This window comes from Oenanthe melanoleuca, chromosome 5 (assembly GCF_029582105.1).
Source record: "Oenanthe melanoleuca isolate GR-GAL-2019-014 chromosome 5, OMel1.0, whole genome shotgun sequence".
Lineage (NCBI taxonomy): Eukaryota > Metazoa > Chordata > Aves > Passeriformes > Muscicapidae > Oenanthe > Oenanthe melanoleuca.
Window position 1 is genome coordinate 38,731,860 of NC_079339.1, and position 17,523 is coordinate 38,749,382.

Genomic DNA, 17,523 nt, shown 5'->3' on the forward strand with positions numbered 1-17,523 from the left:
GTCGCGCTCGGGAGCGACATGGAGCCCGCGGGGCCGCGCTGAGGGAGCGCCGCGCCGAGCGCGGCCGCCGTCGCCATGTCGCTGGGCGAGTACGAGCGGCACTGCGACTCCATCAGCTCCGACTTCGGCAGCGAGTCCTCGGGCAGGGGCGGCTCCCGCGGCGGCGGCGGCGTGCCCGGCGAGCAGGAGGAGCTGCACTACATCCCCATCCGCACCCTGGGCCGCGGCGCCTTCGGCGAGGCCACCCTGTACCGCCGCACCGAGGTAGGCAGGCGGCTCGGCGGCGGGACAGGGGCCCCGCTCCGCCGCACCGCCAGGGCCCGGGGCCGCTCCCACAGGGGCGGGGGCCGCTGCCGGGGCCAGCGGGGCGGTCACAGGGGCCGGCGCTTGGAGGCGCCGGTGCCCGACGGTCCCTGCCCCTGGGGTGAGCGACGGCCCCGGGGAGACACTGACAGACCCGGGGGGACACTGACAGCCCCCTGGGGTGAGCGACAGACCCGGGGGGACACTGACAGCCCCAGGGGGACACTGACAGCCCTCAATGACACTGACAGCCCCGGGGTGGCATCTCCCGGCACCGCTCTGGAAACAGCCCCCATACCAAGTGACAGCCTCAGCCCTCAGTGGCCAGGGGTGCAGGGTCTGGGTTTTGTAGCTTTTGGGCACTGCCAGTCTCTGGGTCCCCGAAGTTTGGCAGGGAGATGTGGAGATTCTTCTGACGATAGTAGACTACTCATTTTTCTGTGTTTTGTTCCAGTTACAGAGGACATGGGGTCATCTCATACAGGTAAACTCTCACCTGCTCAGCATTTCAGTGTAATCGGGGGAGACTGGGTGAAAAGCCAGTCCTCCTGTTGCTTCCAATTGGAATATTATCATCCAGTTCAATTGTAGTTGTGGTTTTAGCGGCTGTCAAGGAAATATGCTTGATTTAGTTCCAAAAGGAAGTTCTTCAGTTTTTTTCTGGCCACCTTGAAGTTTCATGGCTTGGGCAGGTTTAAGTGAACACTGTTCACGTGAGAGATCACCCGTAGTATGGCTGACAACGTGTGTGGGCCTAACAAGGGCAAACTAAATCAAAATTCATTCTGGTTTCCTTACTGATTTGTTTAAGGGAGGTTTTTTGTTTGTTTGTTTTCTTTAAGCATTTTCCTTTGAATACTTGTAACAGCTTATGGTCTTGTGCAATATCCTACAGTTACAGAATTAAAAATACAATGTTCTCCCTTTATTGAACAGGAGTATGTTTAGTCTTTATTGAAATAAAACAGACCCTGTGTCTTTCCCTTGGTTTGGTGTTTTGGTTTTGTTTTTTTTTTTCCCAGACTGAATGTTGGCCAGCTAGAAAGATGGCTTCAGGCCATCACTATTTCTAATGACAAACAACAAACCTCAGAACTTAAACTGTGAAGAATATTTGTCTGAAATCTGTAAGAGTCAGAAAAGTCTTCTACTTTCCCTGCTATTTTAATTTCCTGCTATAAAGGCACATGCCGTTCTCTTCATAACAGTGTGTTTTAATTGAAAGATGTTTTTGTGTTTCAGGATGACTCACTTGTAGTGTGGAAAGAGGTGGACCTGACCCGGCTGTCAGAAAAGGAGCGTCGTGATGCTTTGAACGAAATCGTTATCCTGGCCCTGCTGCAGCATGAGAACATAATTGCTTACTACAATCACTTCATGGATAACACCACGCTCCTGATCGAGCTGGAGTACTGTAATGGTGAGATCCCTGCTCCCATTTATGAACAGACAGCTGCCATGTGTCTGGGTCACCCTCCTACAGAACCTGCAGCAAGTATTTCTGGGGTGTCAGCTGGAGAGCAGAGGAGTGGAGGTGAATTCTGCTGCATAGCTCCTGAAGAGGAGACTGAGAGCCCTTCTGATTTGTCTCGGGTGCTGGAAAAAGAAGCTCAGTAGTTAGTGGAGGCAATCTGTGCAGTAGATGATTTCTTGAGTTTTCTGAATAGCTGGTGCACTGGAAGGAGTGGATTGCTGGTGATAAACACTTCTAGTGCACCTTGCTGTGTTCTTTTAGGAGGGCAGTAGGAAAAGACCATGAGACTATCTGGGCCTCTGTACCAGTACTGAGCAGGGCTGTTTTTTTAGTACTGTTACCTAAATAGATTTATAATTTGGCAGTTATAAATCAGAGCTTAAAAATGTCCTGCTACACAGCAGTCAGGACTTTTTCCTGTCTTCTGCTTTCAGCTTTTATGTTAACTATTAAGAAAAACCCCAAACAATAAAGAAATTTCTGGTGGTGGAGAAAACTGTAAAATTCTATCCAAGAGTAACTCAGATGGTTGTGTTTGGAGTTTGCAGGGGAAGCAGTCCTAGCTTGGATGCAGCTTGGAAGGGTTTGCAATGAGGTTGTGACTAGCAGCTGCTCTTAGATGGCAGGAGCAGGAGCCCATACACAGGTTACACTGCTGGAATAGGATACATGCCTAGAACTGCAGTGTGGTTCCTGTTTGGGTGAGTGGGACAGCTCCCCAGACAGTGTCTGGTTTGTGTAGGGCTTGCATTAAGCCTTGGCTCATCAGAAGAAACATATTTTGCTGGAAAAGGCTATCATTGTGTTGTGTTCACCTTATGCAACATATTGCTTTCACTGGAACAGGTTGGAGAGCACAACAGAGTTGTGTAAGGTCTTTTAGAAGAGTGTCAGACACCCTGGTTGGCAGCTTGGCCAAAGCTGGTTTTTCTCTCTGCTTTTTGTTCTTATGGAGGGTGGAGTCCCGTGCAAGCATAGGGGAATGTTAGCTCTTTGAGACACCTTTTATTTTAAGGGTTCTCTCTGTGTGAATTACTTACTTGCCCTGAAAAGACTGCATGCTTGAGGTCATTATAATTTTGTTGGAGGGCATAGAGAAAAACTGCGTAGTATTGATGTCTGTGCACATTTGTAGATGCCTCTGTTGGCTTTGGGTAATAACCAAGAGATGAGTGTATAGCTGGTTTTGCTTGAATGTGTCTGAATGGTCGAGAACAAGGGACATGAGAAACAGGAAATTTTGTGTGGACTTTCACGTAGTGGTTTTGCCAATGCATTAATAATTGTTTCTTTGGCTTATTTTTTTTTTTTTTTTTACAGTGTGCAAGCCCAAGTTAATTTGTGAATAATTTTAAAAGTAAGGCAGAACCAATCACTGTCAGACACTGTCAGAATCTGAAAGTTTTACTGTTTAATTGGCTTGTCTCTTCTAAAGATCTAGAAAAGAATTTCAAATTTCAGTGAGTGTTGCCCCTGTTTTACAGAGGAGGAAGCCAACTTACTGATCTATTTGCCTTTAGTTCCATGTGTGTATCATGGTACTGTAGAACTTGGATTTACTATGGGATAACATCAGTGAATACAAATGAAATATATTTGGGAAGAAATATCTTACAAAATACAGTAATTGTAAAGAGAATAACCTATGGAAGGTTAGATGTGATTAGATGAGACAAATACGAAATTAATTTGGCTTTCATATGTGTGCATAGAGGTATTGGTTATATGAGTCAGGAGCTAACTTGTCTCCTTGTGTAGGATTTTGGCAATGTAGTACCTATCATGCTGCTGTTTGGTTCAGAAAAGCTGCAAAAAAGATGTGGAAAAAAAAGAGATTAACACAATTGACTAAAACCCTGCAAAGTTGGAATGGTTGGAAAAGACATACATAAGAAGAGGCAGAAGTGAATACTTTGGTTAAATTGTGAATGTGAAGAGTGGTTTATAGCTAATTTGTAAATGTGAACGTAAGGCAGAAACAAGAAATGTTGGGAAGTTACAGCAAGGCTGAATGAGAAAAAATTAAGTGAAGAGAATCTTAGAAAAATCTTCCTAAGATGAAAGTCTGAATTATGTCCCTCAAGTAGACAGTGGAGTCCTTGCAGCCTGTTTTGGACATTCACCACTTGACAGAATGGAAATCATGCAGACAAAAGCTGTCTTGCACCATGGGAATGGTCCTAGTGATCCATTACAATTAGGACATAATATGTGATAATTGGGAACTGGAATAGCAGCAGGAGGTTATCAGAGTTTTGGGATTTACTGTTTGGGTGCTGATCTGACAGGGAGTTTCTCTACCTACAGCCCTCAGCATAATTTCTTTTAGCTGTCCTTTATTTTCAGTCTGCTGTCTTAAAGTCTTGGGGTGCACTGAAGATTTCAGCTGATTCCAGGCTTCTATTAGTGGTACTGCTGTTGTCAGTGCTTTGTGAATTCTGCACCACTGTATTTGGCAGGGTATATAAAGGAGAGGCCAGTCAGAGCTGGAGAGTAGGTGGGGAAAGAGTAAATTGTGCTTTCATGGACTACTCTGACTTAAAATTTGTTTTCTTTCTCTTTTTTAATGTATTATTTATATATATAATACTGAACAGGATAATCTCACTTGATTTGCCGTACAGCTAATACATGTTTACATACCCAAAGAAGCACTTAAAAAAAAATAAGTAGAAAAGTAGACACTGCTGGTAAGCTTACTGATTTACTTTTCAGAGAGTATTAAAGGGTGGTGGTAAAGAATCATCTCTGTTTAGGCTTAAATACACCATTGAAGTTCTTAGATGGAAGAAGAACTTAGTTTTGTGAGTGCCTAACCAGTGTGAGTGAAGAATGCTGAGAGAGAGATATAGTGATTGATCAGATGTCTTAGGGTGTTTGAGTATTCCCAGCAGCACTTGAGCAGAGTAACTGCTGCCATTAACTAAGATGAACCTCTCTGTCTTTCTCACTCACTTATAATTACAGGAGGGAACCTCTACGATAAGATTCTACGACAGAAAGACAAGTTATTTGAAGAAGAGGTAATTTGGAATGGTTTGAGGGAGCAGTGGAGCTGGCCTAATGTTCTGGGGATCTGTAGGGTTATTTGGGTATTTCTTCCAGTTTTTTTCATTCTGATGGTGGGGCTTTTCTGTGTTTATCTGGGGACTGACATCCTCCTGGTTCAATATTGCAAGTATTTATGGATATCTGAAAATCCTTATTTTCCTTTTTAACTGTCTATAAGCAGTATATTGTTCCAGAGGAGGAATAATGAAAGAGAGCTGGCTTTCTTCACCTTATCATCTTGGCAGACATTTAACTTTTAAACCTCTTTCTGTGTTTCTTCCTAGTGGGCCCTCTGTTTCTCTCCCTTCTTAATAATTTTGTAGTAATTTCCTTGTATCTCTCTTCACTTTTTCTGTCTTTATTTTATTTAAACTTACTTTTTGCTGTCTGCTTTCACTGCATGCTGAGTTGATTAATGATTACACTTAATTGTCTTATATGGTGACTTCTAAGACTTTCTGGCTCATGGGGAGTATTTAATGGTCCCAATTAATATTTGAAGAGCATAACTGTAGATGTTTCCCAAGTGGTCATTAGTTGTCATTCTTAAGTCTTTGCACTTATTGAATCTCTGATGCTTGTCAGGAGACACACTATGAATGGAAGTAGAACAATCTATCTATTGAAACCAGAAAATTTTAAAATTTTCTTACTCCTGACAAGCATCTAAATGGTATTGCCAGGCTCTCTTGCTATGCCTCAGTGTGACAGGGATGTGTAGGGTTTTGTGATTTTAAAAAATTTTTCTTGAGCCTCACATTACGTATATTTATGTATATATTCCTACCCATGCAGATGGTGGTTTGGTATCTCTTTCAAATTGCATCAGCTGTGAGCTGCATTCATCGAGCTGGAATTCTTCACAGGTAAGTGTGGCATGCAGAAAGCTGAGATAACCAGTGCAGTTCATGGGAGTGAGTTTGCTGCTTTGTTTAAAGCAAGCACTGAGCTTGTCTCAAAAGTGTAATAGGATCTCCTAGATGTTAAGAATCTATTTTTCATTGGGCTAGAAACCATCTTGTGATAAACGTGTCAGGAAATCTTGTATTTGCAAATGGAACTGCAGCTGTGTGAACAAAGAGTTTATCCACATAGGAAGGAAGTAAATTTGCCCTTTATTGAGATAGCATATAAATGATGTTTGTTAAAGTGGGTAGGAAGAGCATTTACCACAGGCCAAAGGTACTTCCGACCTGTTCCACAAGTAATAGCTGCAAGCCAATGTGTATATCATTCTGTAATTCCTGGAGGTTAATGGTGAGGAAGACTTTGCATTTGTCCATTGCTGTAATATAACCCATGTGAGGATTTGTCCTGCATTTGTCTAAATCTTATTTCTTTAACCTGTTACTTAAGGAGCTAGTATAGTCTGTTGGCTTGTAGTGGTAATTTTGACAGTTATTCTGAGATTCTAATGTGTAGCTAACCACCTTTTTCTGTTGCCCTTTTCTGTTTGGGAGCAGTAAATTTCATATCTGATGTGTGTTTCAAGGAGGCTGTGATGGTCAGGGCAGTATTGCACATGTAGACAGCCACTTCCAGCACAGTTGTGTTGCACTCGCCTATGGGCAGAGCTGTGTGAGGGTGTTTTCTGTAGGACAGCAACAGCATCCTGGCTGCTTCCATTCTGAGTCTTTAGTGATTGGCAAGCCTTGCTAATAAGGGGGTGGTAGCCTGCACTCAGCAAAGTAGTGCCTCAGTTTTTGGCCTGAAGCAGATGTCATGTCTGTCCTGGTTTGCAGGGATTTTCTTCTTACCACTTCTGAACATGTGTGGCCCCAAATCCTTCCATAATAACGAACTGGACAATTATTTAAATGTTTGCAGTGATTTCCTTTTGCTGCAGACAGTGTCAGAGTGACTCAGTACTTTGCAATGCCCCAAGTGGATGAATGCAAAGTGCTGCTTTACTTGATGCTTTCCCAATCTACCCTTGGATGTTGTTGATTAGGAAAAGAGGGTGTTATGAAGTGTTGGCCATGAAAAGCATATCATGCTGCAGCGGCTTCTTCTCTATTTCCAGCCTCTTGTGTTGATCTCTGAAACTACACACAGATTGTCTGGGAGAGAGTGTTTTCTATTAGTTTTGGATTTCAGCGTTTTTGTGGCCATCAGTCTTTCGATCTCTTGGGCATAATATGTCATTGAATCATGGTATCATTAAGGTTGAAAAACGCCTCCAAGATCTCAAGAGTCCAACTGAACACCACCATGTCAGCTAAACCATAGAACTAAGTGCCATGTCTAGTTGTTTCTTGAACACTTCCAGAGATGGTGGCTCTACCACTTCCCTGGACAGCCCAGTCCAATGCTTAACAACCCTTTCAGTGAAGAAATTCTTCTGATATCCAACCTGAACCTCCCCTGGTATATCCTGAGGCAATTTCCTCTTTTGACAACTGTCACCAGTTACCTCGGAAAAGAGACTTACCTTCATCTTGCTGCAACCTCCTTTCAGGCAGTGATAGAGAGTGGTAAGGTCTCACCTGAGCCTCTTTTTCTTCAGGCTAAACAACCCCAGCTCCCTCAGCCACTGCTCATCAGATTTGTGCTCCAGACCCTTCACCAGCTCTGTTCTCTGGACATACTCCAGCACCTCAATGTCTTTCTTGCAGTGAGGGCCCAGAACTGGACTCTAAATGTGGCCTCACCAGCCTTCACCAGTAAAGGGAACAATCCCTGCCCTGGTCCTGCTGGCCACACTATTTCTGACACAGCCCAGGATGCCACTGGCCTTCTTGGTCACCTGGGCACACACTGGCTCATGTTCAGCTGCTGTTGGCCAGCACACCCAGTCCTTTTCTGCTGGGTAGCTTTCCAGCCATTCTGTCCCCAGCCTGTAGCACTGCTGGGGGTTGTTGTGGGCCAAGTGCAGGACCCAACATTTCATCTTACTGAACGTCTACAATTGGCCTCAGCCTATCAATATAGCCTGTCTAGATCTCACTGTAGAGCCTTTCCTACCATGCAGCCCATCTGCACTCCTACTCAGCTTGATGTTTTCTGCAAACTGACCAAGGGTGCACTCAATCCCCTCGTTGAAAACATTGATAAAGGTATTAAACAGGACTGGCCCCAACACTGAGCCCTGGGGAGCCCCATTGGTTAATGACTGCCAACTGGATGTGCCCATCCCCACCGCACTCTGTGCCCTGCCACCCAGGCTGTTTATAAGTGCACAAAGAGTGCACTTACACAAGCCATGGGCTGCCGGCTTCTCCAGCAGCCTGCTCCTGCATCTCTAAAATTTCCTTCTTAAAGTATGTCCAGCCTTCCTAGACCCCTTTGTTTTTAAGAGCTGTTTCCCAAGGGTCTGACTGAACCAATGTCCTGAAAATACCACAGTCTGCCATCCAGAACTCCAAGATGTAGAGGTTTTGTTGACCCCTTCCTTACTTATCAAGAGTTGAAAACTCATTTTGTGGTTGCTACCTAAGATGGCCTCCAAGCACCACATCTCCCACCAGCCCTCCTCTGTTCAGAAACAGCAGGTGCTGCCCCAGCAGGCTTTCTTACCAGCTGTGTCAGGAAGTTATCTTCCACACCCTTCAGAAACCTCCTAGACTGCCTCCTCTCTGCTGTGTTGAGTTTCCAGCAGACATCCAGCAGGTTAAAATCTCTCACAAAAACTGGAGATCATGAAACATCAGCCAGCTGCTTATGGAATCTCATCTGGCTGTTCATCCTGGTTGGATCCTCCCCCTGATTCTCACCCACAGGCACCATATCAGGAGCCATATCATCACTGACCCTGGGCTCTCTGCAGTCAAGAGCTGTTGTGCAGAGCCATCCCTTGTCACCTGTCCCTTTGGAAGAGGTGCACTGCAGCACTCCAGTGATTCAAGTCCCCTACCACATTCCCATGATGGCATTTATGTCACAGCTTTCCTGCTGCACAGTGGCTTCCATGTCCTCCTGTTTTTTACCCATGCTGTGTGCGTTGGTACAGATGCACTTCAGCTGGGCTGTTGATCTCACCCCAACACTGGCATGCAGCCCACAGGCTCACTTCTAGCCAGCCTGGTCTTACCTCCTTCCCCCTTCAAACCTAGACTAAAGCCTTCTCAATCAGCCCAGCCAACTCATAGGCTAGAATCCTATGTCACATTACAAAGAGTTCTTCTTGAGGGATAAGGACATTATGCTTAAGATGTAGAGTGGCATCTGTTTCACACCCTCTGTGTGTTTATATGTGCATACATACATATTCAAACTTAGGTTTTTAGTGAGCTCAGCGTCTACTGGCTTGGGTCTATTTATAAAACTAGCAAAAATAATACCTGCTCAATGACCTTCATACGAGAAGAAACTGAGAGGGGGGGAAAGAACTATCTTTGATCTGTGGCCTTTATATAGGTGTCTGAGCCTGAGCTTTTGAAACTGTTGTGTTTGTGTGGGGAATGTGATAAAACATGGATAACTGCAGTTACTGCCCTGGTACTTGGGGCAGAAGTGACAGGGTGCTGGCAGACTAGCAAGTAGCTCATTTTGGGGGGAAAGTATAGTAATATGGGAAGAACTGTGAAATCTGGAAGCATATTTGAGTGTTTTGAATTTCTTCTTCTCATTTCAGAGACATAAAGACATTAAATATCTTTCTAACCAAGGCAAACCTGATTAAGTTGGGAGACTATGGGTTGGCAAAGAAGCTGAACTCTGAGTACTCTATGGCTGAGACTGTGAGTATCTGCCATCTTTGTGTGCAAACTGAGTTGTGTTTTTCTTTCAGCTCTGCATGCCTTGCAGAAGACCAGGGACTCTGTACATTCTTGCTGCTTGTTTACTGTTGCTTTCCTTTCCCTCACCCCTCAACTTCCCTCAGTGTTGTGGTATCTTAGAATTAAGGTTGGAAAAGACCTCTAAGGTCATTGAGTCCAACTGTTAACCCAGCAGCGCTGTGTTCACCACTAAACCATGTCCCCAAGTGCTGCATCCACAGTTTGTTTTGGGTTTTTTTAGCACTTCTAGAGATGGAACTACTTTTTTGGGCATCTTGTTCCAATGCCTGACCTATTTAGTGAAGGAATTTTTCCTAGTATTTTATGTAAACCTCCTTTGGTGCAATTTGGGGCCATTTCTTCTTGTCCTGTCACTACTTGGAGACTGACACCCACTCGGTACAACTTTATTTCCTAACTTTATCTTACTAACTTTGGCATATTTCCTGATGTGTTGCAGCCTGCAGTTATCCTTGCTCCCAGATTACCTTTTGGAGGTCTGTCTCTCTGGAAGGTAGCAGTAGACTAAAGATAGGTGCCACTATGAAAATAGGATTGTACCAGAGCTAGTGTAGCCATGCTAGAGAGCACTGTTGTTCTTTCCCCTAGGCATGGTACTTCTGAAGGTGAATCTGTGTAACACAAAGGCAGTGCTAGCTGAAGGACAAAGACAGCATTAGAGTCCCATCAGAACAACGCTCTCCCTCTGGGCTAGTTAAGGCCAGCTTAACAGATAAATTAATTTTGTCATGCTGCTAACAGGTAAATTATGTCTCAGGTGGATCTGAGATAGCTTGGTTGTGCATGCCTGACATTGCACTGTGCCACAGGCATGTCTCAAATCTCTTTCATATTCAGGCTCTGAACTGAATTTCGAAGAAGCAGGAAAGGCACTTGTGCTTCTTATGGTTACCACATGTATGGTTTATTGGTAATGTTCCTGAAGGGGGGTAGAGCTTTGTAGGAGAGATTAATTCTACCAGAAGGCTGTCAAGCTTGGCCTTGTTCCAGACCCTGCCAGAAAGTGTTTTTGCAGCCAATTGTGACATGGGGTAAGCTGTATTGCAGGCACCTAAAAGGTTCAGTTTGAATTTCCCAACTCCATTAATTTCTGTGGTGAGTATTAGGCTTGGAAAGAAAGACATTGTCTAAGGTTCCTATCTGCTAAAGGCCTTTATTATAGTTTGGGACACAAGCCAGCTCACACTTCATCTTATCAGGTTCTATTATTCAATTTAATGCCAGGTGTTGGTGTTCTGTTAGGATGTGTAGTTAAATACTTGCCAGTCCCTTTCCAGAACACGAGCACTATTGTGCAGTTCCACTGTAAGTGGGAACTCAAGGCTGCTGCACAAAGCCATCACTAGGCTGGGCTGCAGCAGAACCACTTTTGCTTTGTCACACTTTTCATGACCTTCTGGCTTTCAGAGGCAGTTCAGTCTGTGCTGTGAATTTCTAGGTTTGTTTTTGCCTGTTGTCTGTATTCATCTATACCTACTATACCTGCAAGCATTGTTTTTTCCTTTTTAATATATGAAAAATATTGAACTACACACCTGCAGCCGTATTTTGACTTTTATATGCTGGCTATGCTCTGGTCTAGTTGCTCAATTTTTAACATAATGACTGGTGGCAGACTGGAAGTCATTTTTTTGGGAAATGAGTGCGAACATGGTATTATCATATTTGTAATTGTAGCAGTCAGATTGTGATTTTGTAGAACACTCACATCTTGCATACTAAACACTGAGTTCTTAATTTATCATTTTTTCTCCCATTTAGCAAAGAAGATACAGAAAATATGTCTGTCTTATCTTTGCTTAAAAAATGTTTAGGTTCAGTGTCCTAGTTCTCTGTGTTACACTCCAATTCTTAGGGCTTCTAAACCTTCCCATGGCTGGAACTCATGTACCTCTGTAGCAGTCACACTCTGTGACAGGAAATGGGAGGGAGATGGCAGATTCTGAATGTACCCATTTGGTATCCAGTGTACTTACAGAGTCTCATGAAGGGCAGGCTTTGTAGTCCTTTGTAGAGCTTTGCTGAGAGAATTGAAAAGAGGTCATCTATAAATATTTCTCCTTTTTCTAAATTCTGTCTCATTTTGTTTTACTGTCTAGTTTCTTTCTAAGGAATGAGCTCCATTCATGTGGAAGCTTCATTCTTACATCTTTTCTCATGTTTATTCTGTCTCCTAGTTGTGACTTTGAACTAAGCCACTACTTTTGCAGTACCTGGGAGGACTTTGTATTTATGTACAGGGTTTTGGATTTTTCTGGTGGTGGGGTTGTTTGTTCTACACAAAACAATTGTTCAGGAAAGTCACTTCTGAAATGAAGGTCTCTTGGGTGGGACTCAAGCCAGCTTTCTACGTACTGACCCAAAAGGAGCCCTTCTTTTCCTTTGAGACAGAGCAGCCTTTGTCCTGGCAGTATCTTGTGATCACAGTGGCTCCATAGCTAAGGTCTGGCATCTGAATTTGGAAGCTTTGCTAGATCCCTTTTTCTTCAACCTCATGTGATGGATTCCATATGCCTGATCAGTGCATAAAGCCTTGATGGCCTCTAAGTGATGTATATTTAAGAGAGGCGAAAGTCCTCGTTATGTTTTTGTGGCTATTACTCTAGTGAGAAGTATGTACCATATCAGGTATATGAGAAGAGAGGTGTCTAGGATCTTTTAGAAAGCTCAGGGCCAGATAGATTTGTGGATGACAGGGGAAGAAGTGTGCTTATTGTTCCTATCCCTCCAGCACATTAGGGAGGTATATCACTTCAGTGCAGTGTCAGATCAGTGTCTAGCTCTGTCCTGTGTGAGCATAATGGATACAGAGCTCCTGAGTTGAAGGCTGTTGGATCATTTCTGATTTTTAAATTTTTTTTTGTTTGTTTGTTTTTTTTCCCTAGCTGGTGGGAACTCCATATTACATGTCCCCAGAACTCTGCCAGGGTGTGAAATACAACTTCAAATCAGATATTTGGGCTGTGGGCTGTGTCATCTTTGAGCTGCTTACTCTGAAGAGGACCTTTGATGCTACTGTAAGTCTGCAAACCAGTATGGACTGAATAACCTATTTTTATTGTCCTAAGATTCACACATAACTTTCTTCAGTCACGTTTTTCTTTTGTTGTTTTTTAAATCTGCTAATTAGAAAAACAGTGGCCTGAGAGTGACAACTATAGCCAGAGAAAATGTCTGCATGATTCCTGCACCTTTTCTGCACCCTTTTTGCAGATTCCCTACTGCCTTCATGCAGCGTCCTCTCTAGCTTGTGCCAAACCCACCCTTGTCTGCAGCCCATGTTTACTAGATGGAGAATAATAACTGTGCTAATTTGTATCATGGTTATGAACAAAGTATCCTTTTCACTATAAGGAGAAAGTTTGTGATTGTGTATGAAGTCTTTTAGCATTACAAGCTGTGAATTTTCTGTGTAGCATTCTGTAGCAAGTTCTGTCCTTCGGATTTCATAGGATCTCATCCTGTTACTCTTTCTGGAAGCTTGGTTGCAAGAGAAGTCTGGTCAAGCTGGTGCAGGGAGGGTGAAAGGAGCATTGCTGGCTGGCACATGGGATTTGCTTGCTGTGCCATGTGATGGCAAAAGCTGCTAGTTGCTGTAGGCAAGATGTTGTAACCCTGAAAGTGACGGTGTGAAAATACCATCCTTTCCTGACTTTCTCCAGTGATGGCTTTTAAGGCCCAGCAGCTTTGCCGCTGTGCCGTGTTTAATGGCAATATGTGGCTTGGGAGATTTCACGTGAAGAGAAGCCTGTTCTCCTTGTGCTGTTAGAGAATTTGTGAGAAGCTGGGTGTTGCCACTAAGTCCTAGCTATCAGGGTACCATTTCTGCAGGAATTGTGATTAGATTTCTGGAGAACCTTCTAGGCAGAGAAGAAGAGGGCTGTGTCCTGATCAGAGATGGAGGAAGAAAATAATGGTGGCCTGTAGCATCTCTTCCCATTGGACACATTGTCCAGTTTGGTTCCATTATGGCTGGTTTCTGGTTTCTGCCTAGAATCCCCTGAACCTTTGTGTGAAGATTGTACAGGGAAATCGTGCCATGGAGGTTGATTCCACTGTCTATTCCTGGGAACTGATCCAGATGGTGAACTCCTGCCTTGATCAGGTTGGTGAAATTCGTTCTAACTTTCAGATACCCATTCCCAGCTGTCTCAGTCATGGAATTCAGGGGTGATGGGGAGTGACATGCCTGTTTCAGTATATTAGCTGTTGATGCAGGGTAATTTTATTGAGGCCTGAGGCATCACTGAAGTTGGGCTTTCTCCAGTCCTCTGAAAGGTTTATCTCAGTCCTGCTGGCACTGGAGGTATGCTGGGTTTACTCTGATCACAAGTATTTAATGTGCTGGCAGAAGCAATTATTTTTTAATGCTGTGCTGTGGATGTAGGAGCATCATCTCACTACAGTCTCTTAGAGCACTAGGTTTCTGTAGGGAATTAATTTATTGAAAGCAAACATAGTATGAATACCTTTGGAGTATGCAAGTCCCTCCTGCACATCTGTGGTATTTATCCCTATTAATTCTAAATATTTTAATTAATTCTTTTCCCTTCTGAAGGGAATCAAGGAAGGAAGTCCATGCAGGCTTGAATGAGGTCTTCTGCCCCACAGTTTTATTATAGATGATGAGTATTTCTCAGAGAATTACTTGTTGCTTCATTCTTTCAGGACCCAGAAAAGAGACCCACTGCAGATGAATTGCTTGAACATCCCCTTCTCAGCAAACGCAGGAGGTAATCAGGTGGTCTTGCCTGAAGCCTAGATGGCTGACAGGGAAAACAGAAGGGTTCGTGCAGGCTGCTGGTGTTTATGCTTTCACAGCAAAGTCCTTAAGTGAATTTAGACTGATGTGAGACAGATATTTAAATATTTCCTTCTCATTAGGTGAAAAGTGCATTTTTGCAGTCTTGTCTTCTGATCTGATGTTCAGTTGGTGTGTGAGAAGGGTCTCTGCATCCTTAGAAGCTGTTGTATTGAGAACTTTGAGGTATTCCATTCTGAGACTCTTTGAGGAATGTTTCTTTCTACTCTTCAAATGTCTGTGAATGAAAAGTCAGAGAGATCCTCTAGTGATCATTGGAAAAAAACATTTTGGATATATATATTCAAAATATATGGATCATTCAGTATAGAGACCCTCATTTTTTCTTTTTGTTGCCTCCCTCTTTGGGAGAGACTTGCATTGAAAGTGGCCCATTTTAGCATAGTTTGACCGTCAGCCTGCACACACCATCTTGGCATGAAAGGGGGCAATAAATCTGGGCTGTTTCTATTCCACATTGGTTTATTTGGGAACCGCAGACTTAGTCCTTTATACCAATAGTGTTTTGTTTGGTGATCAGCAGAGTTTGAGTTTTGTTTTGCTGTATGCATTGGTAAACACCCAAATCCTCATAATATTTAGCCATTTAAGGTTATTCTTGTGCAACTTGGGTATGGTTGGCTGCATTTTCATACAGACGTAGTTTGTTGTCCTCAGCTCTTCTAGAAGTTTGTTAGTTGTGTGGCACATTACTTCTGCCCTACTTGCTGTGTATTGCTGTGAGCTGGTAAACAGCTGCCATGTTTCCTCTAAGAGCCAGCAGCCTTTTATTGGAAAGGAAAACAGTCTGTGTGTGCTATTTGTCAGTAAATTGCATAGAGCAATGTTGCTTTTTCCTGAAATCCTTTTTCTCCCTTGGCAGGGAGATGGAAGAGAAAGTCACGCTGCTTAATGGGCCAAATAAGCGACCAAGGTAATTATTTAGGCATGTGTTTGAAAGGAAGTATGGACAGAACAGCTCCCCAGAGAGGAACTGAGAGTGTTAGCCTGTGACAACCTTAATGGAATAGTGTAGTTTAGAAGATTCCTGAATTCTAGAAATTTGACACAGCAGTTGCATGCTTATTGTCCTGTGTTTAACTGTGCCTTTTATATCCTACTTATTTGTATGGCTGGAGCTGTACCTCAGCAGATCCCATCCAGCTCTAATCTGTCCTGCTGAGGATATAATCTTTACAGCCTACATATCTGAATTGTAATGTAGATATGTCCTTTCACACAGATTCCCTTCAGCAGGAGGAATATGACTGTCTGATTATTAATTAATACTACATTAATATAAATATCTTCTATAAAACCTGATATAGCAGAGGTTCAGCAAAATTCCCAGCAAGCCTGTAAGCAGGGTTGCTCTATGAAGCAGGTAGCTTCTATGACATGTATAGCTGATTGTCTGTTATTTATCAGACAGAATTTGACCATTTTTTCCTCATAAACTTGGAAGTATTAAAACTGTCTGAGCACCTTAGGTGTTGTCCCAGTTCATGGGCTGTTCACACTTGACTGGAACAATAGTTTTTGAAAATAAGAACCATGAATGGTTGTGAAGAGGAAAGTGCTAGACAACAGCAGGAAAATGGGTGATGACAGGGTATGCAAACTCCTTATTAAAAGTATGTGTGATTTGTTGGGGGGGTCTTGTGCAGGTCAAGTACCATGAACGAGGCTCCCATTGCAGTGGTGACTTCGCGCACTAGTGAGGTGTATGTTTGGGGGGGTGGTAAGTCCACTCCTCAGAAGCTGGATGCCATCAAAAGTGGCTGCAGTGCACGCCAGGTGTGTGCTGGTAACACTCACTTTGCTGTGGTGACAGTGGAGAAGGAGCTCTACACATGGGTGGTAAGTGAGACAAACTGCAGGAAGCAGGAACGAGTGAGAAAGGAGGGTTCACGTCTACTGCTGGCTGTTCATGAGCCTGTTTGAATCAGATGGGCAGGAAGCCTGGAAAGGGAGAAATCAGACTGCAGTGGACACTGAGGCCATCTGATTTAGGGCTGATCCAAGTCTCCCAAGACAAGTATGTTCTTGGGAGACATTTTCCATTGTGACAGGAAATGTCTTGGAAACTTGCTGTGCACTTGAGGTTTGTAAATGGTGGTCTTGTAGGCCCAAATACTGTGTCAGACATTTCTTCATTCCATTCCTGACTACTAGACATTCAGTGGAGATTTAGAGATTTTCTGTTTTTGTATTTTCAAGGAGGGTTTTTCAAGATCAGAATGGGTGGGATGAGTGACCTTTTTGTCATATAGTTGTTATCTGCAAGGTAACTTCCATCTGAAAGCAGAAGGATCTTATGCTAAACAACTCTACTTTTTATGATGAGTGGAAATTCTGGAATAGTTTAAAGTGAATAAAAAATGTTGGCATATAATGCATTTTAAACAATTGAATTCAGTCTTCTCAGGTTTAGATGGTCTGTGACATGGAGGTGTTCTCCATCTCCAGGCTTCCATAGATTTTTGTATTGATTATACAGAAGCTGTTAAAAGAGATTAGAAGATAAGTCAGTAAGAAAGGAAAGAGATCCAAATAGGAAGAGAATAACTTGGAGTAATTTGCAGGATATTCCTACATGAACAATCACTGAAAACTTTCAGCTGGCTATTAATAGTTTTAATTTCAACACTACTTGTTTTGTTTGAAAAGTAGTTCAAAAAGCTGAAGGGTAAATTTCAGTCCTGCAGCAGGGAACAGGTTCTGTAGCCTGGCAGATGAAAAAGGAGCAGGGATTCCTCACCAGCTGCTGACCTGAGACTGGATCACTCCTTGTTAGAACATCACTGCCAGAAAGCCTATGCTGCCATTGAGATTGTTGCCTACCGTATGCACAGATTGCAGTCTCTTCCCGAGAGCAGACAGAACATTTTCTCTTGCTCCTTGCAGTCTTCTGTTGTTTGCTGTTAGCTGTTGAAACCATCTCTGAGACTGTGGAAATGTAACCTCACCAGGTGTTTCTGTCCTGCAGAATATGCAGGGGGGCACCAAGTTGCACGGACAGCTGGGACATGGAGACAGAGCTTCCTACCGGCAGCCAAAGCATGTTGAGAAGCTTCAGGGAAAAGCCATTCGCCAGGTGTCCTGTGGAGATGATTTCACAGTGTGCATCACGGGTGAGAGCTGGAATTCCTTTG

At 43.4% G+C, this 17,523-nt stretch overlaps 1 protein-coding gene across 1 annotated transcript in view; it reads left to right on the forward strand.

The window, feature by feature from the left end:
* NEK9 (NIMA related kinase 9) overlaps window positions 1-17,523 on the forward strand; it is a 47,867-nt gene continuing 30,344 nt past the window's right edge. Inside the window, exons 1-12 of the mRNA XM_056493320.1 lie at window positions 1-264; window positions 758-787; window positions 1,546-1,723; window positions 4,745-4,800; window positions 5,624-5,694; window positions 9,402-9,507; window positions 12,453-12,584; window positions 13,562-13,672; window positions 14,236-14,300; window positions 15,252-15,302; window positions 16,036-16,228; window positions 17,358-17,508. Coding sequence (XP_056349295.1) covers window positions 76-264; window positions 758-787; window positions 1,546-1,723; window positions 4,745-4,800; window positions 5,624-5,694; window positions 9,402-9,507; window positions 12,453-12,584; window positions 13,562-13,672; window positions 14,236-14,300; window positions 15,252-15,302; window positions 16,036-16,228; window positions 17,358-17,508 — 1,333 coding nt within the window. The 5' untranslated portion in view covers window positions 1-75. The remainder of the gene's footprint in view (window positions 265-757; window positions 788-1,545; window positions 1,724-4,744; window positions 4,801-5,623; window positions 5,695-9,401; window positions 9,508-12,452; window positions 12,585-13,561; window positions 13,673-14,235; window positions 14,301-15,251; window positions 15,303-16,035; window positions 16,229-17,357; window positions 17,509-17,523) is intronic.